Below are 25,947 nucleotides of genomic sequence, written 5' to 3'. Positions count from 1 at the left end.
TCGTGTCACTTTATAACCCCGCCCCCAGTGGCGTAATGCCTGTTTTGGGTCTTTTTACAGCTGTAAAACAGCTTTGCCGGCTCTAATCTGCCTACTTTAATAGTGAAGTAGGCAGATGCGGAAGAATTGCCAGCTCTCCCAGGTTTCCGGGAGGCCTACCCAGAATTCATGAGTCTCCCGGACATTCCAGTAGAATTGGCATGCATGATGTAATGGCTAACCCAGCAATCCTAAATGTAATCACAATTGCAGCTTCCGTTCATGAAAGAGAGATTTAGAAAACAAGTATAAAGTGGAGTTATGGGATAATTCTAAAATTGTGATTTATGGAATTCCCAAATATCACCACTCTGTTTTGTCTTTACTTCCTGTATGAACTGAGACAAAACATAAACGTACAGCATATAAAGCAGCAAGAACTTGTGGAGTTATTAATGTAGTGAGACCAGAGAAATAGTTGGCTGGAAGATTGCAGTAACCAAAGGATAACTAGGGGACTAGATTTAGACAACAGGCTTTATATGATCTAATTGACCACCAATCAAACTTCGTTTTGATTGACTTCTTGGATTGATTGACATGACCTTTTGCACAACATTGATTTTGTCAAACTTGGCTGGCTTATGTAAGAGACAATTTATAAATATGCTGTATGAAAGTAGTAATGCACAATAACACAGCAGGGTGGCTTAGTGGTTCGCACTGGAGTCATGAGTTCAATTCTCGACCATGGCCTTGTCTGTGTGTAGTTTGTATGTTCTTCCTGTGTTTGAGTGGGTTTCGTCCGGGTGCTCCGGTTTCCTCCCAAATTCCAAAAACATACTAGTAGGTTAATTGGCTGCTATCAAATTAACCCTAGTCTGTATGTGTGTTAGGAAATTTAGACTGTAAGCTCTATTGGGGCAGGGACTGATGTGAGTTCTCTGTACAGAGCAGCGGAATTAGTGATGCTATATAAATAGATGATGATGATGATGATGGGAGATATGCTCAAGTCAAAGCACAAGTGGAAAGAGGAAAGTCAGATGAACGTGTTAATTTTCAGAAATGCAGCTTTTACTATGTAGACATACAGTAAAACCATCTACAAGTGAACTAGCAGCATTGGTTCTATTTTAAGGCACAATAACCAATCATGTGCAGATTTGTACTTCATTATGTAGACAAAATTATTGATAAGTTGGCTTCTCTTAAATTTTCTGCCAAACCATGGGGTAACACGGTTATACATTGTTTAGCATTGCTTTATCACAGCACTGGAGCCATGGTTTTCAGTCCAACCTTGGATCTACCTGTGTCTAATTTGTATGGGTTTCCTCCCTATGCACCATTTTTTTTCTTGCAGTACAAAAACTTACTGGTAGGTTAATGCCTAGTGGAAAAAATGGACCGTATCGTGTGTGTGTGTGTGTGTGAGAGAGATAATTTACACTGTAAGTTCCAGTGGGGGGTAAGACTGATGTGAATGATTAAATATTCTCTCTACAACACTGCATAATAGGGCTGCTCTATATAAATAAACTGGTAATAAAGAAATAACACCACTGCATTAAGTACAAATACATAAAATCACTGATAAAATGTTTCATTTTAAATTATGCCATTTCTGGAATTTGGCACACCCTTTAAAATGCAAAGAATCAATAGTGATATTGTACTCTCTAACACCTTTATAGCGTCATAGTGTATAGCATTTAGTGTAATGTGAGAGAAAAGATGTGTTGCATGTTCCTCTGACCTTCCTCTTTCCACTTGTGATTTGGATATTTCCCACACTGTTATTGTGCTGTTGTGCAAATCATCATTTCTAGTTTCATACAGCATGTTTATAAATTGTCTCTAACATAAGCCAGGTTTGTCCAGTGCTGACACATAGTCTATACAGAAGGCAATTGAAAAAGGAAATACATTGAATTATGTCAAGTATGAGCAGATTAAAACAAGGCTACAGAATGTGAATGAGTGAGATTTGTTTCTTCTGCCTAGGGATGTTTAAAGGCCAGTGCACAAAATTGTACTCCAACTGGGATGGATAATCACATTAAATGATAGCACACATGTCATATATTTAAATGACAAACTCAGAGATGTATCATTTATAGGGGCCTATTTATTGCTGCTGAACCAGCAGATCTCATATGCGATCCAACTCCGGCATGTGCTGTGGCTTTCTTTTCCACCTGTTTAAAAAAAATAATTCAATAATTCAAAATAGAGCAAAACAATTTAACATATTAAAGGCAATATATAAAAGCCTTTATACATTGCTTTATTCAAATCTTTATTTTTATTTTTTTATGATTTCAATCTGTTATCATCATCACCATTTATTTATATAGCGCCACTGATTCCACAATGCTGTACAGAGAACTCATTCATATCAGTCCCTGCCCCATTGGAGCTTACAGTCTAAATTCCCTAACATACACACACAGACAGACAGAGAGACTAGGGTCAATTTTGAAAGCAGCCAATTAACCTACCAGTATGTTTTTGGGAGTGTGGGAGGAAACCGGAGCACCCGGAGGAAACCCATGCAAACACAGGGAGAACATACAAACTCCACACAGATAAGGCCATGGTCGGGAATTGAACTCATGACCTCAGCGTTGTGAGGCAGAAGTGCTAACCACTATGCCACCGTGCTGCCCACAATCCTCATCCTCATATCGCCATCCTGAGATGAAGTGAGCCCTTGTTTTGGGCGGAAATATTTTTTTTGTACTCTTCTATACTTTGTTTGACAGGTAACCCTTTTGTTGCTTACACTTTGTCACTTGTAGGATGCGTAAATGGCTCTTATTCGCACATTGTATCTTGGTGACTACTGCATCCTACTGACAGACTTGTTTATTTTCACATCTAGAAAACCCTTTCCCTAGGATAGATTACTTGTTTGTGCAACACTCGTCTGTACCCCACCTAGTAGATACAAGCATGACGTGGTCTGAACATGCCCTGACTCATTCAGGTTGCAGTTCATGAACACTATCATACAATATACAGTATTACTACTAGATATTCCAGCATAGAACTACTCTAAATGACACACAACTGCCCCGGACACCTACTACAGTCTGGGAGACCCACATGTTCATCCTGAGATTCAAACTGATACAGGCAGAAACGAGGACTGAAGGAAGACTTATTGCCTTGTCTGTTAGCTTAATTATCAAAAGACACCTTTCCTGAGTTGGCAGTGGTTTTCCAAAAATGTAATGCAGCTTTGCATTCTGTAAATATAAATTATGTTAATCTGGAAATAATCATAGGAAACTACTGGGGGCCCTAAGACAACAGGAACACCTGACACTTTATCATCTACACCTTCAGGGTGCACTTAATCCAGACATACCCTAACTCTTATTAGTCAAATAGCACAGAAGTTAGACTCCCTATTTACCCTTCTAGAACATCAGCAGGCATAGTCTAAAACACCTTATGGGAAGAGCCCCAGTCTGTATGGTTTTCCGGTTGCATGCCATAAAACGTTTCAACAGGAACAGCTTTCTTTGTGCTGAGAGCTACTTACGTTATATCTGATTTCCCTCCTGTTTTTTTTTTATCAGTCTGTTACTGGTGATATCACTATCCCATCCAAGCCAAGAAAAGACTCCAAATTATGTCCATGTTACATACTTATCTCTCTATTAATTGTTGACATGAAACTGTATGCAAAGTTGATTGAAAACCAGCTGAAAGGACATCTCAAAGCATGAATCCACCCAGAAAAGGTGGTCTTTGTCTTGGCTCTTGAGGCCAATGACCACACTACTAAGGTCTTCAGTCTTATTCACCAGGTAGCTAGCCATAAAATTGTAGCTCATTTATTAAATACTGACACATGTTCATTATCTGTATTGAGTTTCTTGTGCCGACCATTCGCTCAAATCTTCACTATCATGGTGAAATCTGCTGGGACATGATATAACAAATCTGCACTATCTGCAGAAGATTTTTTTAGGTATTATCATGCAAATACCAATTTCGCTTCTGAACCTGTATAAACAATTTGACATCTTCAGTGAGCTTTCTGACTTCAAAATTCTGAAAAACTAGGGGCCCTACTTTTTGTGAGGATCCACCTTAATACCAGCTATGGACAACAGATGTCAGTTCACCGTCAACACTGACAACTACACACTTTTTTCCACTTGCTGCAATCCGCAGATTATAGCAAGTGAACTTGCTCAGAACTAAGAGACCTCACCTGTATGCAGCACTTATTAGGCTTAGACTTGTTATCTTTGCCTGCTCTTTGACTTCAGCTTTATATCTTCTTATTCTACCTTCTCTAAATGATCAACATCGACTTCATCCCTCACAATTCATCCTTCTTCAACCCATCAACTTCGGCTTCATTCCTCAGGATTCTACCTTTTCCAAACTGTCAACTTTAGCTTTGTCCTCCGTGACCTGTTGTCTCGGGACTAAGCAGCTTGGCTGGATTTGGTGTGTCTCGGGGAGCTATCCGAGCCAAATAGTTCTATTCTGGAAACAACTTGGCACCAAAACACTTTTCATGGTTTGGAAGGATTAATACTGTCTGTATCTTGCCGAAGCAATGACCATCTTACCCCCCACTTTCCCTTCCCCACCATCTGGAAGCCTTTGAGGACAGAACTTTGGACACCTCTCCTCTAGAGTCTCTGAAGGGATCATCCAAGGTCTCAACTTTTATTTGATGCTACCGAGCAAACTGATACCTTTGTTGGCTGGTAACATAATTCAACTTCCAAACTTTGGGTTGGCATAAAGGTCCATGAACACTCAGGCAAGTGTGCCCCAAATGCCACTTAAACAAATCAATCCTTACTTCACCCCAATTTACTGGATTTGCAAACACTGATGTGAGTCAGAGATTAGCTCTCAGTCAATTGGTACCTTTACCTCCCATCTCCATAACACTGTCTTTGTTTCTTGTTTGACACACAGGTCATTTGATGCTTGTCTTACTAATGGCTTGCTGCATATCTCCTGTCTCACTACTCAAGGAAAAGTTAGATTATTTGCTCAACTGACAAAAGGATACTCCATTGTAGCCACTGATTGTTGTACATATTTTCAGTGGGCCTTTTTTCCATTAGAAATTGTGTGATTTCTCAGATGTACCAGCTTCTCTTGGACTCCTTCTATCCAGTGTGCACCTTGGCATGGGTGGGGAACTTGAGTACATATTATACACATCAACTAGAACTACTCATCTCTATTAATTTACATACTGTAAAGAGGAAAGATGGTACCTAGTCTCCGTGATACGGATTGGAGATGTGATTCCACAGTAGGTAACATGTCTGTATTTTGTGCTCTTTTTCAACAGTATTGTCCGCAGTTATTGATATAACTTCCCTGATTAGCAGAGAGACTGTTCCCTTTTACCCTGGACTCATTCTCCTATATACGTTTTCCCCCTCCAATATAGGTTACACTAAAAAGCTATTTATTGTTCTCAAACACCCTTTATTATACAATAGCATATTTATTTTACTGTACATTTTGCTGTCACTACGTTGGATAAAATCCCAATGAAATGGATAATTCTATAAAAAAACAAAACAACAAATCATATTAATCTGATTTCAGAGTTTAGGGATATTCATCATCTACACCAGATGAAAAAAGGGAAAATGTTGGCACTATTCCCACATGCATTTTTGTGCATAATTTACATGTGGGTCATGGCGTTTTCTTCCTTTGTTCAAAGGATTTGGTTCTTGTAAATGAAGGAGGAGATCGGACCTCCATCACACCATATTTTGTCACTAGTCTGGTAACAGGCCCAGTGCTGAAGTTTTCAGTCCCTTTTATAAATCACTTTGCTATTATTATAACTACCCGAATCTCAACTTATTTACCTAATACTTTGTTTAAATTTCTAAGGATTTAGTAATGTTTAAGTAAAAAGCAAAACATTGGAAATAGTTTTGAACCTCCAAGAATTTAGTGTTTTTCTGGTAATCCTTTTCATCAGTTTAAATGGATACAGACAGTGACTGTCTATACGTTAAACTAAATATAAATGTTAAAGTTTAGTTATAAAAAAGCCAAGTATAGTTATATTCTGGGTAAATTTATATAACACAATTTATAGACTGGATCAAACAATCCTAAAACTCCTAACTATAAACAACCAAATTGTGGACTATGTAAAATAGAAACTGTTTTTTTTGTCTTCCTTTTTGTGTATGATAAAACTTTTTAAGCTGTAGAGTTTTCAATATTTCTAACAAGAAAGAAATGGCTTTTTAGCGATTTTTTTTTTTTTTTTTTAGTTAATGTGTTAATGCAGTCTAGTATAGTACATATGTAATTCTCTGTACATTTGACCTAATGTCTGTATCACCATTTGCCACAAAAATGAGTACTAATTTTACTGTGATGCATAAAAAGTAAATATTTGACATTGGTTACTGAAGAACTACTTCTCTATTGATTTTAACGTTTCGGGTTATAAAAGGTTTATCATTGAGCTGAAATTGAAATACTAATATTGTGCATTATTGTTTACTATTTCATGTTTAAAGGGATGTCAGTTTGTGTACTGATGGCTCGAGTGAGCGGGTTTTCCACAGAAAGGAGGAGTACTGTGAATTAGGTAGGAAATGGTGAACAGGTCAATAGAGCAACGGGGGCACACGTGAAACATGGGGGTCAGGAGGAGTATAGAGAAACCATGGCAACATAGGAAACTCATGCCATTACACTAACTAACTTGCTATGGATACATGCAGCCCATGTGCATTATGAGCACAATTCTCAGCTAAAGCTGCCTTGGCAGTTCTTTAGAAATTGTGCTTTGTAGTCATAGAAACCATAGTGTATACTCTGTGTACACCCAAAGCTAACAGAATATTCAATGAACATTGCAATATGTGTGTGTGTACCTTGTCATGTTTCATACAACAATGAATGATTGTGAAGCATATATCACTCATGGTCAACTTGTGTTGTGTTGATTTGTATCTGTTCTTATGTTTCTTTCTTTTCCATCTGTTCTGTACACTGAGGTTGCCAACATAAGGTCATTCTCTTCTTAAATCAGAACAGAGTGATAATGTTTGATGTCCTAGCTAAAGGGGACATTGTTGAAATTAATTGTACAATGCAATTAATACATTTAATGAAAACCTCTTTGACTCATTTTTGCCTTTTCTGTACCATCCTGACCCTACCGATCCATAACAGAGTTACTGGCAGGTGCCATCTCTGTTGTGTAGTAACATTAGCTGTCCTGACCTGCCTCCACCTGCTACCATCCTCTTCACCAGGTGTAGTTAAATTGTGCAGGGGGGTTTTTCTAGAGCCAGAGGAAACCAGGGTGGTACGTCCTCTGGGACAGGCAGAGCTAATTTAAAAAAGAAAACAAAAACTGTTCTTTAATTAAAAAGCGATCCGCACCATTTTCTCTGCCCCTCCAGAATAGCCCATGTTTAACCTTTCAACGTTAATTTTATCTAGCACTTCAATTTTATAAGCAGAACAAGGAGAGTTGAGCAAAATGAATCTAACTGTAAACTATAAACAAGTTTGTTGCTGTTTAAAAGTGCGTTACCGCCTGCAGCTTATTGGCTCCACCTCCCCCCTCTCAGATTACATGAAGCCTCCTATGGGCTATCTCGGTTATTGTCTTGATGGTTATAAAGGCTCTATGCAGCATTCATTATCTGATCAATATTTTGTGATTATTAGTAGAGATGAGCGCACTCGGATTTCTGAAATCCGAGCCCACCCGAACGTTGCCGATCCGAGTCGGATCCGAGACAGATCCGGGTATTGGCGCCAAATTCAAATCTGAAACTGAGGCTCTGACTCATAATCCCGTTGTCGGATCTCGCGATACTCGGATCCTATAAATTCCCCGCTAGTCGCCGCCATCTTCACTCGGGCATTGATCAGGGTAGAGGGAGGGTGTGTTAGGTGGTTCTCTGTTCTGGTAGATCTCGTGCTGTTCAGTGCTGTGCTGTTTAGTTCTGTGCTGTGCTGTGCTGTGCTGTGCTGTGTTCTGCAGTATCAGTCCAGTGGTGCTGTGTGCTGTGCTCTGTCCTTCTGAGGTCAGTGGTGCTGCTGGGTCCTGTGCTGTGTCCTGTTCAGTCCAGTGGGGCTGTGTCCTGTGCTCTGTGCTTCTAAGGGCATAGTTATTTCCCCAATATTCCAAAGTGTTTAAAAAAATAAAAAAAAGTTATTTAAAAAAATACCAAAAACTAATTTAATTTTTTTTAATTACCACAAAATTTGCACAACCAATCCTGCAGTATAAGCCCATTGGTACTGCAATATTACCAAGTTCACACATTCAGCAGTAAAAGTCCAGTGGTACTGCAATATTACAAAGTTTACACATTCTGCAGTATCAGTCCAGTGGTGCTGTGTCCTGTGCTCTGTCCTGCTGAGTTCCGTAGTGCTGCTGGGTCCTGTGCCGTGTCCTGTTCAGTCCAGTGGTGCTGTGTCCTGTGCTCTGTGCTTCTAAGGGCATAGTTATTTCCCCATTATTCCCAAGTTTTTAAAAAATTAAAAAAAAAGTAAAAAAAAATAAAAAATTAAAAATTAAAAAAAATATATATAATTATAACCAAATTTGCAAAACCAATCCAGCAGTATAAGTCCATTGGTACTGCAATATTACCAAGTTCACACATTCTGCAGTATCTTGTGCTACATATAATGGAGACCAAAAATTTGGAGGATTAAGTAGGGAAAGATCAAGACCCACTTCCTCCTAATGCTGAAGCTGCTGCCACTAGTCATGACATAGACGATGAAATGCCATCAACGTCGTCTTCCAAGCCCGATGCCCAATCTCGTAGTACCGGGCATGTAAAATCACAAAAGCCCAAGTTAAGAAAAAGTAGCAAAAAGAGAAACTTAAAATCATCTGAGGAGAAACGTAAAGTTGCCAATATGCCATTTACGACACGGAGTGGCAAGGAACGGCTTAGGCCCTGGCCCGTGTTCATGACTAGTGGTTCAGCTTCACCCACGGATCTTAGCCCTCCTCCTCCTCCCCCCCCCTACAAAAAATTGAAGAGAGTTATGCTGTCAGCAACAAAACAGCAAACAACTCTGCCTTCTAAAGAGAAATTATCACAAATCCACAAGGCGAGTCCAAGGATGTTGGTGGTTGTCAAGCCTGACCTTCTCATCACTGTACGGGAAGAGGTGGCTCGGGAGGAGGCTATTGATGATGTAGCTGGCGCTGTGGAGGAACTTGATGATGAGGATGGTGATGTGGTTATTGTAAATGAGGCACCAGGGGGGGAAACAGCTGATGTCCATGGGATGAAAAAGCCCATCGTCATGCCTGGTCAGAAGACCAAAAAATGCACCTCTTCGGTCTGGAGTTATTTTTATCCAAATCCAGACAACCAATGTATGGCCATATGTAGCTTATGTAAAGCTCAAATAAGCAGGGGTAAGGATCTTGCCCACCTAGGAACATCCTCCCTTATACGTCACCTGAATAACCTTCATAGTTCAGTGTTTAGTTCAGGAACTGGGGCTAGGACCCTCATCGGTACAGGGACACCTAAATCCCGTGGTCCAGTTGGATACACACCAGCAACACCCTCCTCGTCAACTTCCTCCACAATCTCCATCAGATTCAGTCCTGCAGCCCAAGTCAGCAGCCAGACTGAGTCCTCCTCAATACGGGATTCATCCGAGGAATCCTGCAGCGGTACGCCTACTACTGCCACTGCTGCTGTTGCTGCTGTTAGTCGGTCATCTTCCCAGAGGGGAAGTCGTAAGACCGCTAAGTCTTTCACAAAACAATTGACCGTCCAACAGTCGTTTGCCATGACCACAAAATACGATAGTAGTCACCCTATTGCAAAGCGTATAACTGCGGCTGTAACTGCAATGTTGGTGTTAGACGTGCGCCCGGTGTCCGCCATCAGTGGAGTGGGATTTAGAGGGTTGATGGAGGTATTGTGGCCCCGGCACCAAATTTACTACCGGGGCCACTCCACTGTGCAGTCCATATTTAGGTGTATCAGATATTAAACAACGGTGACAGTTGATGCCCAATTTTTTAATTATATTGTGGCCTCGGTACCAAATTGTGTACCGGGGCCACCACACTACGCAGTCCATACCCTTTTTTGGTGGAATTCTGACCCGTGGAGGGTTTTTTAATTATATTGTGGCCTCTGTACCAAATTGTGTACCGGGGCCACCACACTACGCAGTCAAGATAGATAGATGCCTATCATAGATAAAGTACATTCAGTGGTGTGGGGCAAATTGAAAAATATTCAAAATGCACTGACATTATCAAAAACAAGAGGTTGTCACACGCTAAAACTCCAACATGTATATGATGGAGAGGATGGAGGAGCAGCCGTATGTGCAGTGTAATGCAGACCTGTTGAAGGTTTTTTATATATTTTATTGTGGTGCCCAGTGCCCACTCCTCTACGCAGTCCAGATACATTTATTGGTGCGAATCATACAAGTTCAGGGTTTTTAATATATATTGTGGTGACCCACTCCTCTACGCAGTCCAGGGACATTTATTGGTGCGAATCATACAAGTTGATGGTTTTCTTATTATATATATTGTGGTGACCCACTCCTCTACGCAGTCCAGAAAGATACCTCGTTGCAACGTTTTGGACTAATAACTATATTGTGAGGTGTTCAGAATACACTGTAAATTAGTGGAAATGCTTGTTATTGAATGTTATTGAGGTTACTAATAGCATAGGAGTGAAAATAAGCCCAAAAACTTGATTTTTAAACTTTTTATGTTTTTTCCAAAAAAAATCCGAATCCAAAACCTTAAATCCGAACCGAGACCTTTCGTCAAGTGTTTTGCGAGACAAAGCCGAACCCCAAAAATAATGAAAATCCGGATCCAAAACACGAGACCTCAAAAGTCGCCGGTGCACATCCCTAATTATTAGGGATGAGTATTTAAAATATAATAAATGGCCAAGTTCATATCTTGCTGGAATCTCTACTGTGTCTTGTCTATTTTGAGTGCAACAAATCACATGTATTCTAGCCAACAAAGCAATAATGATATTGAAATCAGTTTAGAAAAGCTGGCAATTAAATTTAATCATACTTGCCAACTTTTCCTCGCTGGCTTCAGGGAGATCCCGGGGGAAGTGGGCGTGCGGAGGCAGAGCTTGATGAATGGCATCATTTTGGCACCGCCCCCTAAATTGTCACAATTTTGGCCAATTACAGCAGGGGGCGGGGCTAAGATGACACGATATTTGCATAATTAAACCCCATCCCCGTCGCTTATCTATTGCGGGGGCGAGAACTGGGAGTTTGCCCTGCTCTCCCGGCTGCCCGGAAGGTCTCCCAGAAATGCAGGAGTATCCCGGACATTCCGGCAGAGTAGACAACAATGCGTTAAAGAAAAGCAGCTAATGAATCTCTAGAGACTGAAGTGTCTTTTACATTTCTGTCTCCATTACTGAAGTCATGTTGTTTTACCTGTCAGTCTTTTATTAAATCTTGGTCTCCATGAAAATGGCTACCTACATAGGCATCAATACATGAACATAGGACACAATTTCTGAACTGTGTCATCGTGCCACAGATAGCGAAGCCAATCACGTCTCGTACTGGCTCAGCATCCGGGAGAATGCCAGACTCTTCAGGGAGTGAGGGAGATCACCCCTATTTCAGGGAGTCTCCCTGACATTCAGTGAGAGTTGACAAGTATGAATTTAATGTGGATTAAACATGTTCTGCCTACATCATCGTACATTGCCAGCATTGAACATGAGGACTCCCTACCAGCAGGGATGTAACCTGTGATAAAATGTTTGAAAGAGGGATCGCTTGGAACAGCATTAGTAGTATTGTTACTTTAAACCAATAAGGTTTCCACATATTTTATATAATTGGTGTGAATATACAGGTTACTCTGCATAGTGTGTACACATGGAAAATATTAGTGACAGAGCATGGCATTGCCCCCTTTACTATTTTCCCCAATCCTCAGTTTTCATGAAATGTATGCGCATCATATATTGAGATCAATGATCCCTACTTACTAAACTAACTGGGTTTTTACACTATTGACAGAGGTAAGTATCCTAAAGAAAAGTAGTATAAAACATGACTTTGTATTGAGGTGTTTTACAGCAATCAAAAGTAATATTTTATTGTTGCCTATAATAATAAACTTAAGTTCTACGCATTGTATTTTCCTTTGTGTAATTGTGTTCATGTACACAATGTTTTATGTGCTACAAAAGGTCGTTTATTGTTCCTATAGGAAAAATAGACTAGCTGCAGGGTGGTAAGAGACTTTGTGCATGTTGTGTTTCTCTGGAGATGATAGGACTTTATGCCAAGGTTAAACAGCACTTCAATTGTAGTGTTGTTGAGATTAATTAAATAAAATCCATTTTAGCGATCCAAGGGTAATCATGTAGAACAAAAAAGGAAAATTGCAGTGGGTTCTGTGCCAGTGTTTCAACTGTTTTATGAGTTGTATTACCTTGTTTGGACATTTTTGAATTGTAACAAGAGTGGACATGGTTTAAAATATTGTGTGCTAAGTTTTTTTTTTTTTTTTCTTTTTTCCTATGCTTCTTCAAAGATGTTTGTAGTTGAGAAGATTGAAGGAATGAATTGCAGTCTTCATGAATTCAGTATAACTGGATCTACCTATGCTCCAGAGGGTCAAATGTGAGTACACAATGTCAATGTTGAAGTTCCTGATACAGAAATGTAAAAGTTCTAGTTTTAAATTAATTTATTAGGAAAGCCCTTTTGAGTCCATGTGTATCATTGTCAATAACATTATAGTCTTGCACCTCATACACCTACTTATGATATTCATCTGTTCATATGAGGGTCATAATATCTGAAACATCAGTTCTTAATCAAGTCTCAATTAAACCCCTATTTCCTGCCAGCATTTATGAGACAATTGAAGCAATAAACAATTAGCTCTTGTGCGCTCGAACCCACATAAATGTGTGTGTAGCTATAAAAACGCCTGTCGCAACCCTACTAAAGGGTGACAATCCTTGTGGGAGCTAGAACAAACAAAATACAATATAAGGTGCGCCAGGGGAAAAGCTAAAAGTCAACCTACAATAAATATGGCGAATAACATAATAAAATAAAACAATACTTTTTATTATTGGCACATTAAATGTGCTACCTGGTTTAAAAAATAAGTGTCTGGCAAATTGATATAAATACAAAGTTAAATGAGAGTGAATAATAATAATAATAATAAACAGATAGCTTGCACTATGATCACATTTCAGTATTCCAAATAAAAAAATCTTAAAATCCAAAAATTGCAGGCATATTAAACATAGTAAGAACACTTAGTTATCTATCCATGAGGTTAATAGGTATATCTGTATTTAAGTGTCTTGCCGGTCATTTTTGTTTTTTAAACCAGATAGCACATTTAATGTGCTAATAATAAAAAGCATTGTTTTATTTTCTGACGTTATCCACCATGTTTAATGTAGGCTGACATTTAGCTTTTTCCCTGGCGCGCCCTTATATTGGATTTTGTGTGAGACAATTGGAACTGTTTGGGATAAATTCATACTAATGTGACATAATTTCTGAAATTCCATAGATTATTATTGGCCAGTAGAAGGACGCATTAACACTGCTTTTTTAACATGCACTTTGAATGATACTTCCTGCTCCCCAGGATCTTTTATGCAGACAAGTGATGTAGTTCCCTTAACTGTCTATCACAAACCATACAATTAATGAAGGTCGAATCTCAAACGGCAGTGGTTTTTCTTGATTTAAGAAGCTGGCAGATGAAAGATAGTTTTGGCTTTTCGTAGTTCTTGGAGCTCTTTGTTCTAACATCAGCATTACTGTTAATTATCCTATATATTATTTCTTGTTTCACATGTTTGTTACATATGTTTATTAAGGTAAATTTGGTATCCTTTTACTTATTTTCTGTACAAATTAATAGTCCTCTAAATTCCCACATTGTATTTTCACTGGAAGTGGTGTATAATATTCAGGACAGATACATGGTGCCCTTGGTAAAGCTTCCTGACACTCCATCCCCTAGAACTCGCTTCCCAGTCCCTTATACACTTGGCTTTGTAAAATAAAAATAATTCTTACCACCTCCTGGCTGACAAGGCTCCGGTCCTGATGCACTGATGTCTAATGCAGAATGCTGTTCAAGCTCCACTGCTACCCAGTGGCAAATGCAGCAACGTTTGCATCACATATCCACTCTGCCCACCACCTTTTTTCGCACATGACTCTTTCAGACCACCATCTTTTCTCTTACATGTTCTCTTGTCCACCAACTATTCTCACACATGCCCTCTGCCTACCAACTTTTCTTTCAGATGAGCATGAACATTTACAGAAATTCGCCTCCACACTGTACCATGTGACTGCAGTAGTCACATGATGTTCAGACTGAGAGAGCAGCTTTGTCAGTGCTCTCACTGCAGTCTTTTATTAACACTTCAGGCACTGGCCCAGCATTAGGGGGACGTTGGGGTGTTCCAATGACACTCCCCAAATCCTGTTGCCTAGTGGTGGCACTGGGCCTGACAAACTCTCCTTGTATGTGTTTTCATTGCTAAAATGCATCTGTCACTTAAATACAAAGGGAGGAAGCCATTTAATGGGCTGAATTTATATTTATGAGAATGAAGCCTATTGGTTCACTATGGCAGTTGTTCCCACCCATTGATGCTATGGCAAACCGTTACAGCACCTCAAGATTAAATTGTTGTAATAAATAACACTAGAAACCTGAAAATGTGTTAAAAACTATATTTAAATTTAACTTTTTTTTTTCAAGATCTTAGCATTTTTCTCGTGTATCCGGACAAAATGTATTTCCAAATTGCCCATCTTTTTATGGCTAATGTATGGATAAATTCATCAGCTAGCTCTAAATTATGTCTGCTTCTCAATTTCTAATCACATCTACCGTGTATATTCACGTTTTACTTCTGTATGCTGTTTATATCTGTGTCTTATAAGTGATTCATGTTATCTATCCCAAATTCTGCACAGGTGTGTGTGTGCATGCCTATGAATGCATGACAAAGGGCATTGGGTTTTGTAACACATCTTAAAAATGCCTCTCTTTGGCTATTTGAAATGCTGTGGGATAGTAATGGAGCCAGATCCAGAAAGCATTGATCTTTGAGAATACTTCTTTGTGTAAAAAGATAATAAGATAAGATGATTTTCGGCCCATGAGATCAAATAAAGTGTAATGACTAGATGAAGTGATGAACGGAGAGGACGGCTAATAATATGTAAATGACAGCAGTTGAGAGTGCACATTTAAAGAAATGCCCAAAAAGCAAAGACATGGGCAACAATTGCAAAGAAAGTTAGCTATACACCTTTATTTCAGGCGTTTAGCCTGTTATAAAATATCTGCATTTGTGTCCAGTTTGTCCAGAAACTATCAGACAAAGATTCTAATATTATGGGGCCCCATTAGTGTGGTTGGCTGATGCAAATGCATTTTTAACTTTCTAGGCTACCTCTTGTTTGTTTGGTGGAAGACGACACACAACTGGCCAAATTGGCTAACAAAATCACCATGCGTTTGCCGCTTAATCATACGTCCCAACATTTCAAGAAGCAGAATCGGGACACAAATACGCCCCACCTATGGTCCGCCCAAAGCATGCCCAGAACTTCCCGTATGCCATGCCACTTTTGCGGTCTTCCCACTAAAGAGATGTACTCAGATATTAGAGGAGAGCCAGGTTTCTGTGAGAAATGATTGCTGGAGTTGAAATTATGACTGTGGGACGTGTTTGTTTTAATGCACTAGCATATTCAGTTCATTAACCATGTATTGGGTTTAGAACAAACTTTGCAAAGTGGCAGGTCAAGTTTTATAAACTCGTTTTGTGTAATGAGCATTGTTTAATAACTTTAGAGCCAACTAATCTGCTTGAGGCACTTTTCAACTGTAGCTTTTTCTTTGCTATGTAACTTGGCGCGTTCAGTGGAGAATCATGGATAACTGTAAGCAGCAGATTTGCAAATATAATCTAGAACGTTTTGAGTAGCACATTAGACTCAATTGAAAATGTAACTTTTTAAAAAAAAAAAAAAAATAAAGAGAAATTATTAGCAATCAAGCTGCACAATTTGTGGTAAGAATATTAGTTTTGCCTACCATCTACCTTAAAATTTGACCTCTGCGCTCCTCCAACATAGCCAGAGCCATGCGGGCTGCTACAAAAGTCGGACCTGTGTGACACTGCTGAAGGGGAGGGGGTGTGAGCTGTGGAGCAAATCAGAAGTTGCAATTGAGAGCTGTTGGAGTCATGGGTACACTGCTGCTTAGAACGGCCCCAAAGGCTTTGGCTGGATAATTTTACAGTAGATGGTAGTGGAGCTTTAAATAGAGATGAATCTTTTGCTTTTTATTTCTTAATTTTGGTATTAAGTTATTTTAATATTGTAGTGGTTTTTCTTTGTTGTTGCATAGTAGTTTGAAAGTGTGCTCCAAGATAGTGATTGCATGAATTGGATTAAAGGGTACTATGGAAAATAAGAAGTTATGTACAGCTCAGTGAAATTAAACAAATTGAAATTTGATGCTGGGAGGGTCGGAGGCGTGGCAAGCTGTCCCGAGGCTGCAGCACTGTGAGCACAGGCACATCAACAGTAATAACACCAGCACGTACCAAACAGCAGACTTACAGGTGGGAGGAAAGCTGGTGGCAGTGACAAATAAATGTGCCCTGTGGATCTGAATGATCTCTAGTGTGATCCAGCAAACAAAGGTTTAAGTACTTCCTCCGTGTACACAGCATAACACTAAGCAGAAAATATATTGCCAAACAGCACCATCTAGTGGCGACTCTATTAACATCATTATATCTGGAATTACTAAATATATGACCCACAGCTCTCTTTAGGGTCCCCAGTTGGAAATTAAAGTGTAATAAAGGAAAAGTCTTTCTATTATGTAGGAGACTGGGAGGGACGGTCTCTGTTCACTTCCCACAACGATAATTAACAGTGCTATAGTAGTTTGAATAGCCAATGACAACGATGGAAAAATATATGAATACCCCTTCGTCAACGGCTAAACAGCAGCGCTCTAAAGGCCGAGGAAAAAATGTAACCAACAGTGATGCTAATGATGACACAGTCACGCCGGCGGAAAACATACAACAAACAGAAGTGATGACCTCAAACCCAGAAGGGGCGCCTGTATCCTACGCAGAGGTGGTGAGAGCTATACGCGAGACCATGGAACCGTTGTTGCAGTTGCAAGCGAATAGATTTGCAGACGCTGTAAAGGAACTCTCTGAACAACTTGCTGCTACAAAAAAACAAGTGGCAGCAAACGAACAACGCATAGGAGAAAACATGCAAGATGTCTCTACCTTAAAACAAGAGGTGACTATGCTACGTAAGACACAGAGTCAAATGTTCAACAAGATTGATGACTTAGAAAATAGATCGCGCCGCAACAATCTCAGTTTGGTTGGATTGCCAGAATCCGTTGGAGGCCAAACCCTAACTCAATTTCTTGTAGCTGACCTGCCATCTCTGCTGGACATTTCAGAGGATCTGAAAGGGATGGAAATCGAAAGAGCACACAGGCTAGGCCCGACTAGAGACAACCTGGACAAAAGACCCCGGACAGTCATTTTCAAATGTTTGAATTTTACTCATAAGGTCAAAATCTGGGCGGCTGTAAAGCAAAAAGGGAAAATCCTGTGGCAAGGCAAGCAACTACTGCTATTCCAGGACTACTCTACAGAGGTATCCAGGGCAAGAAAAGAAATGGCACCGGTGTGTACACGTCTTATCAAGGAAGGACGGAAGTTCGCACTTTTTTACCCAGCCAAGCTCCGTCTGTTCCAGGGCTCAGAGTTCTGGGACTTTAATAAAGCGGAAGATGTGCAAGCCTACCTAGACAAAGAAAACTCTGAGAGACTTGCCCAGATAGCGGATAAGTAAAATGCACTTGAATTTGCAATTGTTATTTCAGAAATTCAAACGTGTTATAGTCAGAGGATTCCTATAAAATGGGACAATAGATAAGATAGAGAATGGTATTGTTGAGGTATATCAAAGTTATAACAGTTAGATCTCTAAATAGTCTGAAATTGAACTCTTGAAAGATTAGAGTGTCAGCACTCGTTAGAGTACGGAATACTTGAATGTTATGATGGTTATGAGCGCAGAAATATGCGAATCCAAAGGTTGTCAATCGAAATACTGGAGTAAAATGCAGAGCATGATAAAAATATGTTCGTGGAATGTCCATGGGATAAACTCTCCAATCAAACGGAGAAAGATTCTAACTTATGTTAACAAACTGAAGTCAGATATCACCTTTCTGCAAGAAACACACCTTACAGACTCAGAACATGAGAAGTTAAACATGTTAGGCCAACAGGTGATGGCATATTCCTCTTTCTCCTCTAAGTCAAGGGGAGTAGCAATCTTAATACGGAAAAATCTACCTATCACAATCCACAGTAAGCAAGTAGATGAAGAAGGCCGATTTGTATGTGTAGAGGTGTCAATGGCAGGGAGTAAATATCTCCTTTGCAACATATATGCGCCAACAGCTTATCACAAAAGGTTTTATTTAAAAATAATTAATCAATTGTATACTCACATTGATTCGAAAATAATACTAGGGGGAGATTTTAACATAGTATCATCAGACACATTGGACAGGCAAAGAGGGCCCCAACACCAGACACGAAAATATAAAGTGGGAATCAAATATATTGAGCAGCAGTTGCAACTCTCAGACGTCTGGCGTCAGCGCCACCCGAGTACCCAAGACTATACTTTCCATTCAGCAGTGTACAACACATTTTCAAGAATAGACTACTTCTTAATATCCAAATCTATCACCCAATGGGTAAGTGAAACGGAAATAGAACCAATAGGCTTATCGGATCATGCCCCGATCTGGTTTAGCATGGAGTTAAATAATAACACGGGTACACATAGACAATGGCGATTCCCATCAGGCATGATATCCTCACAACAGTTTAGAAGTAGGTTGGATGCAGCCTGGGCCATGTACGAACAACATAATGTAGAGCACATCTCAAACCCTGCTCTTTATTGGCAGGCAGCGAAGGCTGTGATGAGAGGGGAAATAATATCTTATGTTAAGAAAGTCAAGAAAGAGCAATCTGAGTTATATCTGCAATCTCAAAGAGACCTTGAAAAGGCCTTTAAAAGATGGAAGCGTGTACCTAACCCAGCCAATAGGGCGCAGTATCGAGAGAAACAAGTGCAGTTTGATAATGTAGTCACACAAATAGGGAACAAACATATTAAGAGAGACAGGTACCAATTTTATAGGTACGGGAATAAAATGAGTCATCTACTTTCTAACCTTCTGCAAGGATCTAGACCCCCTACACATATTACCTCATTATGTGACAGTTCTGGGGTAGTGAAACATGCAGAGATACTACATAAATTCTATGAATCACTGTATGCGCAAGAGGATCCAAATCTGGAGCGCAAGCAAGAATTTTGGTCCCAAATTAAGTTACCCAAAATAACAGACACACAAATCTTTGCTCTGTCTGCCCCGATCTCGGAAGAAGAGGTGATAGCAACCATCAAACATTTAAAAAATAATAAAACGCCAGGGCCCGATGGACTCTCTGGAGAGTTTTATAAATTGCTCCTCCCTAGGATATCGAAAATCTTACAGAATTTCTATAAAACAATATTAGCAGAAAAAACAATCCCCTGCTTATTTTAACATGGCTATAATAAAAGTATGACCCAAGCCAGGTAGGGACCAAACGTTACCCAGTTCGTACAGCCCTATATCGCTCCTGAATACAGATTATAAAATACTGACTAAGATCTTTGCAGAACGGGTCAAAAGAATACTCCCCTCTATCATCCACCCGGATCAGACTGACTTTATTTGGGGCCGGAACTCGGTCTCCAATATCAGAAAAGTCATTGCAGTACTTCAATCGGAATGGGGAGGCAGGGGAGAAAATCCGGCACTTCTGCTGTCCCTAGATGCCGAAAAAGCTTTCGACATGGTGGGTTGGGACAACCTTTACGAGACCCTTTCCAGATTTGACTTCCCGACACAATTCATAGAAACCCTTAGGACACTATATACAGGTTCTTTGTCACAGATAGTGGTGAATGGCCATGCTTCTCCCCCGGTTCATATATGTAGAGGGACACGCCAGGGTTGCCCGCTGTCACCACTCCTATTTGCACTGGCGTTAGAGCCATTAGCCATAGCTCTTAGGCAAAATCAGGCATTTACAGGAATCACAGTAAGGAAAAAGGAAGTAAAGCTGTCTCTATTCGCAGACGACATGCTTCTATTTATCTCCAAGCCCGAAGTTACGATTCCAATAATCCTAGACATGATAAAAAGGTTTAGCTCTTTCACAGGCTCCAAAATAAACTTTAACAAATCGGAGATATTGTATTTAGGTAACCCCCAAACAATTGATAGAGAACAACATAATTTTGGAATATTTAGAGTAGTGGAAAATGCATTAAAATACTTGGGAATACTGGTGACCCCCTCCCCCTCCAAATTATACCAATGCAACTATAACCCTATTATCAGCAAAATTCAGACTCAGCTCAATAACTGGAAACATCTACGAGTATCATTAATGGGAAGGGTAATAATCATCAAAAACATAGTTTTTCCCAAGCTCACATATCCTATGTTAATGCTCCCAATAGCAGTCGGTAAAAGGGATATAGAGAAGTGCAATACTCTGTTCAGCCAGTTTATATGGCAAAATAAGAAACCGAAAATAGCCAGGAAAAGGCTGATATTACCAAAAACCAAGGGAGGGAAGGGCTTCCCAGACATACAAGCATTTAACAGATCTGCCATGTTTCGGTACATCTCAGATTGGTTATTGGGGATTGAACATTTTACCAACAAATCTCTGGAGGAAGAATGTTTCTATCCATATGCCCCGGCCGCCTTACTTCATTTACCCAGGGCAAAAATACCATCTGTAAAATTGCACAACATTCTATTCAGAGACCCATACACAGCGTGGGCAGCCATAAATAAAAAATGTAAAAGTAGCCCGAGATTTTCAAAATACCTCCCACTTTGGGGTAACCCAGAGTTCTCACCCTCGCTCGAAAATGAGATGTTCAGAGCTTGGAGAGAGAAAGGAATTATGGTGGTGAGAGATATCTTTGACCCAGGGGGCACGATATACTCCTTTCAGCAGCTACGAGAAAAGCTTGTCTTCCCACATAATCAGTTTTATATGTATCTACAGATCCGGCACTATGCTCTGAGCAAACAACGAGAATGGTTATTAAGTGACGATGTGGAAGGCACAGGTGATTTAGAAGCGACTTTAGTCTTTGCTAAAATAAACAGGTTTAAGATCAAATATCTGTACGCCGACCTAATTGATGGTGAACTTGATAAGGTGTGGGCCAAAACATGGGAGTCTTGGAAGCAAGACCTACCGAATCTACGACCCCCAGGAGAGATGTTAGGTTATATGAAGCATACTGTGAAAGCTCTTGGTTCTGCCAGACTCCAGGAAGTTCACATCAAAACAATTAACAGGGCATATATATCACAATCGCAGAGGCGATTTATGGTAACAACAGAAACAGGTATATGCCCGAAATGTCAGAAAGCTCAGGCCTCTGTTACACAACATGTGGTCATGTCCAAAGATTACTAAGTTTTGCAATAAACTGGTAACATATATAAACTTTACCTTTAAAATACAAGTATTGGCTCACTATGAAGTACTATTGTTCGCAGTTTTTGATTCTTGGAAAGACCAGATAGAAGGTTCGCGGATTATACCGCTACTCACAATTATGGTCACCTTGGCAAAGAAAGCCATTCTAGGCAACTGGACATCCAAAAGGACCCCATCGATATTGGAGGTCACATCGGAGTTGATGGAAACATTATATTTCGACAGACGAGCCACCTTTAATGATTTAGAGAAAGGGGTGGAGCGCTTCCATGCTAAATGGGGTGCATACATAGACACATTGAAAGAATCGACTCGGCTCCATATCATGCGGGTCTTTGAGGATACTAGGTGGTCTTTACTGAGAAATCTTTGAGGATGGTGGATGAGGTTAAGTTTTATCCAAAATGTGAATGATTGGCAAATGCTCAGCTAAACTGGTATTAATAGGAAGTCGTAGTATGTTTCATGAGAAACACCAGGAAAACACACTATTCAGTGACTCGGTTAGTCTCAGTCTCCTCTCTCTTCCCCTCCTCTGTCTCCTTTCTTGCCCTTTTCTCTTTTCCATTCTATTTCTATCCCCTTCTTTTATTTTATTTTATTTTTTTATTTTCCTCTCTCATTTATGTTTGTGATAGAAAAAGAAAAATGTTATTTGTACATTGAGAAATTATGTTGCAATTATTTGACATGATGTAAACTTGCCTATTTCTTTGTACAATAAAAAAAGATTTACAAAAAAACAAATTGAAATTTTAGCATATGTAGGTTTGCAAGTTCAAAATGTGATTGGGAAAGATGTATATTATGGTTGGCCGTTGGCTGCATTGACAATGTGTGGTTGTCTGCTGATTACACTACAGAGCTCCTTGTGATTCTGTTATTTGGTCAAACTCAGAGCAGATTGGCCCCTAAAAGGCCATATATCCTAGATCACCACATATGGCCAGCATTGAATTTACAAAGCATTGTTAACTATTACCACAATTAATCTGTTCTCTGGGCCCTTTCTACTGCCTTGTCACTGCAGCACATCAGCACAATTCAGATTGATATGATCATGTTAAAGTGCCCATACATGCTGCAGTTATGCCCGGCAATTGGGTCATTATAGACATAAATTGCAGAGTATGAGGCCTAAAAGATGGCTGAACCCACTCAACATCTGAAAGGGTTTATTAAGTTGTGGATTAGGGCAGTTGATGATCTCTGGTTGGACAATGGTCTAATATGAATGTGCACATGGTCGTCATCTGGTTGGGGTAACTGTGCCCTCTATGAATCAGTCCAACAGTCAAAGATTTTAGACTTGGCCGTACCTGTGTGTGTACGTGTATTGTCAAAAGTGACATCTGGCTGCTGGACAGGGAGGCATAGTGGCTGGATTGTCTTGTGTATAGGGCACGTTTTGGTTCATTGAGGCTTCGCAAAATAAGAATCAAATGCATAAAGGTAGTCTCCAGATAATACACAGTTTACTCTGTTTCTCTCTTATCCAACTTGATTTATTCCAAACAGTCCCGTATTGGCCATTGATTGTTACCAGACGATCTAGTTATCAGTCTTCTGTCATGCCTGATCCAATGAAAATATGTTAAAAAAAACTTTTTTATCTTATAGTTCCATATGTATTCCACAGTAAGCTACATATTGTATATTGGTGCATATAAAGTATAAAATAAATGTGCTACTTGTAATGATTTTGCTTAGACTCTGGTGTGAACAGTCTAGCTAGAATTCATGGTGGATCCTTCAGAACATAGTCTGATACTGCCAGCAAAAAGCGGAACATGAACCTAGCTGAAACCTTCTGTGCAAGCTGCTGCAGAGTAGCTTTACAATATGAAGCCTTGAAAAATGATACTTTATCAATCTTCAGAGAAATATAGATTTTTGTGAATTTGTGCTCCTATAAAACATTTAGAAGATACAGAAACTGTCTAGCATGAATAAATAGAGATGACAATATTTGATCTGTGCTAAATATGTTATCAACTAATATAAAGGCTCTAACAACTGGCAGTAATTTTCAGACATGTATTATGCTGCCTTTGTAAAAGTCTACAAAGAAAGTAGAGAACGGGACCCTTGGGTTTGAGTGATACTGAGAATTCGGCCTTAATCCCAGAGTACCCAAAAAACCCTGATTGTTAGTCAGCCCATGAGAGGTCCAGATGAACATAGCATTATACAGATTAATTATAAACATTTAATTAAGCTGAATATGGTTAAACGGTCTTCTTGGACAACCCCCACCCAAATTGTTGTTTCAGGGAACTTTGTACATATGTTACATCACGCTTTGATACTCTACAACAATGTTTCTAAACTCCAGTCTCTTGCACTCGCAACCGCTCATGTTTTCAGGATTTCGTTAATCATGCACAGGTGACTTAGACTATTTGGCTGGGTCAGTAATTATCCCACCTGTTTTCACGGACAGAAATCCTCCAAACATGAGCTGTTGGGGGTGCATGAGGACTGGAGTTAAGAAACACTGCTCTACAACCAGACAATATTACCAAACATACCAATATATATATACCAGTATATGAGTAATATGGTCAAACTAAACCACCTTAGCTGATTTTTAATTTCTTTTTGTTTTCTTTAAACAGCCTAAAAGCTGATCAGGTTGTTCAGTGTGGGCAGTATGATGGTTTGGTGGAGCTGGCCACAATCTGTGCCCTCTGTAATGATTCATCTTTGGATTTCAATGAGGTAGGCATGGTTCTGAGCTTAATAAGCAGCATATTAAAATGCTAAATGTTTTGTATTCTCTAAACTTCATTATTGTCATATAATTGAGCTTTTGGCCCATGATTATCTAGTACAGGATTGTTGAGATTCTCATATTGGAATATAATTATTAGGTAAGCGATTGCTTCTGCGGTAAGATCTGGCAATCTTTCTTAATAAGTATATCCATTTACATAACCATTCAATTTACAAACTCTTTAATAGCAACAAGTAGAGAACTATATCCACATAAATAACAATCATTGCTTAGAGCTCTATGTCAAACATGTCTCTATCAATAGAACACATACATTTTGCTTAGCAATGCACTAGCATTTTGACTAATCCCATTAAGCATAATTTTACTTCCTTAATACACAATCAAAGCTAGTGTAAAACATTTGTAGACTCAGTTAGCCCTATTTCAGGTTTAACAGAGACCTGTTTGTTATCTGTAATAACGGATGACATTTTTACAACATTTTTGTAAACAGAATAAATAAGTGAAATAGAATTGCACAAACTGTCATTCTGAAGGCAATACATCTACTGTATAATAATAGTTAAAACAATAATGAACATAAAAGAACATAATCTGTTATGGCCAAGTCAACTTTAGTCACATGAACATGCCCTTACTGTACTCAGTCTATGCCTACCCCCCCCGTTCTGCCTCTCCGGTCGTAGGAAGTAAGATGGATGTAACGGTATCTGCATATGGACCTATGCATGCACATTTTGAAAGTATATTTTTTTTCTGCAAAATGAAACCTACCTCCAACTCTACCGGTGGTACTCATTTAACCGACTACCACCAGCCCGATACTACTTACCCCAACATGGATTACCCGACCAACACTTTTCTTACATCACTGTGAAGCCGAATGTTTATTTATTATTCTGATTTGGAAGAATTGCGACCACATAACAAAGCGGCAGCTGTAAATGACATAAGTTTTTTAAAACCAACAGTATTATTTATGGGCTTAAAGGGATTATTTAAGGAGGCGTGGGGTCCACAATGTATTTTAGTAATGGTTTTCAATTATAGAGGCCGCGCCTCCTTAAATAATCCTTTTTAAACCCACAAATCATGCTGTCTGTTTTAAAACTTACATCATTTGCAGCTGTCGCTTTGTTATGTGATCGCAATTCTTCCAAATCAGTATAATAAACATTCGGCTTTACAGTGATGTGTAGGAAAAGTGCCGTTCGAGTAATTCATGTCGGAGTAAGTACTATCGCGTTTATCAGTCTCGCTTTAACGTACCACACCCAAACTCTACACGATCCCCAGTGTGTGTGTAGGTCCTCAGTTTTTGCCAATTCTAAGATTGGGGAAGAGGCGCTCACCAATGCACTAGTCTGGGGTAAGTGAGGGTCGTGCTAATCACCCTCACCAGTTCTAGAAGGAGGAAACCTTACTAAAGTTTGAAATTAATATTTTCTTTATTTCACATTCACTTAAGGATTTGTAGATTGTATAAAGGAATTTTTCACCTTTTCTATTATTGTACTCAAACAAAGA

At 39.4% G+C, this 25,947-nt stretch overlaps 1 protein-coding gene across 1 annotated transcript in view; it reads left to right on the top strand.

The window, feature by feature from the left end:
- Positions 1-25,947, top strand: part of ATP2A3 (ATPase sarcoplasmic/endoplasmic reticulum Ca2+ transporting 3) — a 168,105-nt gene that overhangs the window by 119,394 nt on the left and 22,764 nt on the right. Inside the window, exons 9-10 of the mRNA XM_075194972.1 lie at positions 12,563-12,651; positions 24,299-24,401. Of these exons, the coding sequence (XP_075051073.1) occupies positions 12,563-12,651; positions 24,299-24,401 (192 nt within the window). The remainder of the gene's footprint in view (positions 1-12,562; positions 12,652-24,298; positions 24,402-25,947) is intronic.

The sequence above is a fragment of the Mixophyes fleayi genome, chromosome 2 (assembly GCF_038048845.1).
Source record: "Mixophyes fleayi isolate aMixFle1 chromosome 2, aMixFle1.hap1, whole genome shotgun sequence".
Taxonomy (NCBI): Eukaryota; Metazoa; Chordata; class Amphibia; order Anura; family Limnodynastidae; genus Mixophyes; species Mixophyes fleayi.
Note: the sequence above shows the minus strand (reverse complement) of the source record. Positions and strands in the feature narration are given on the sequence as shown.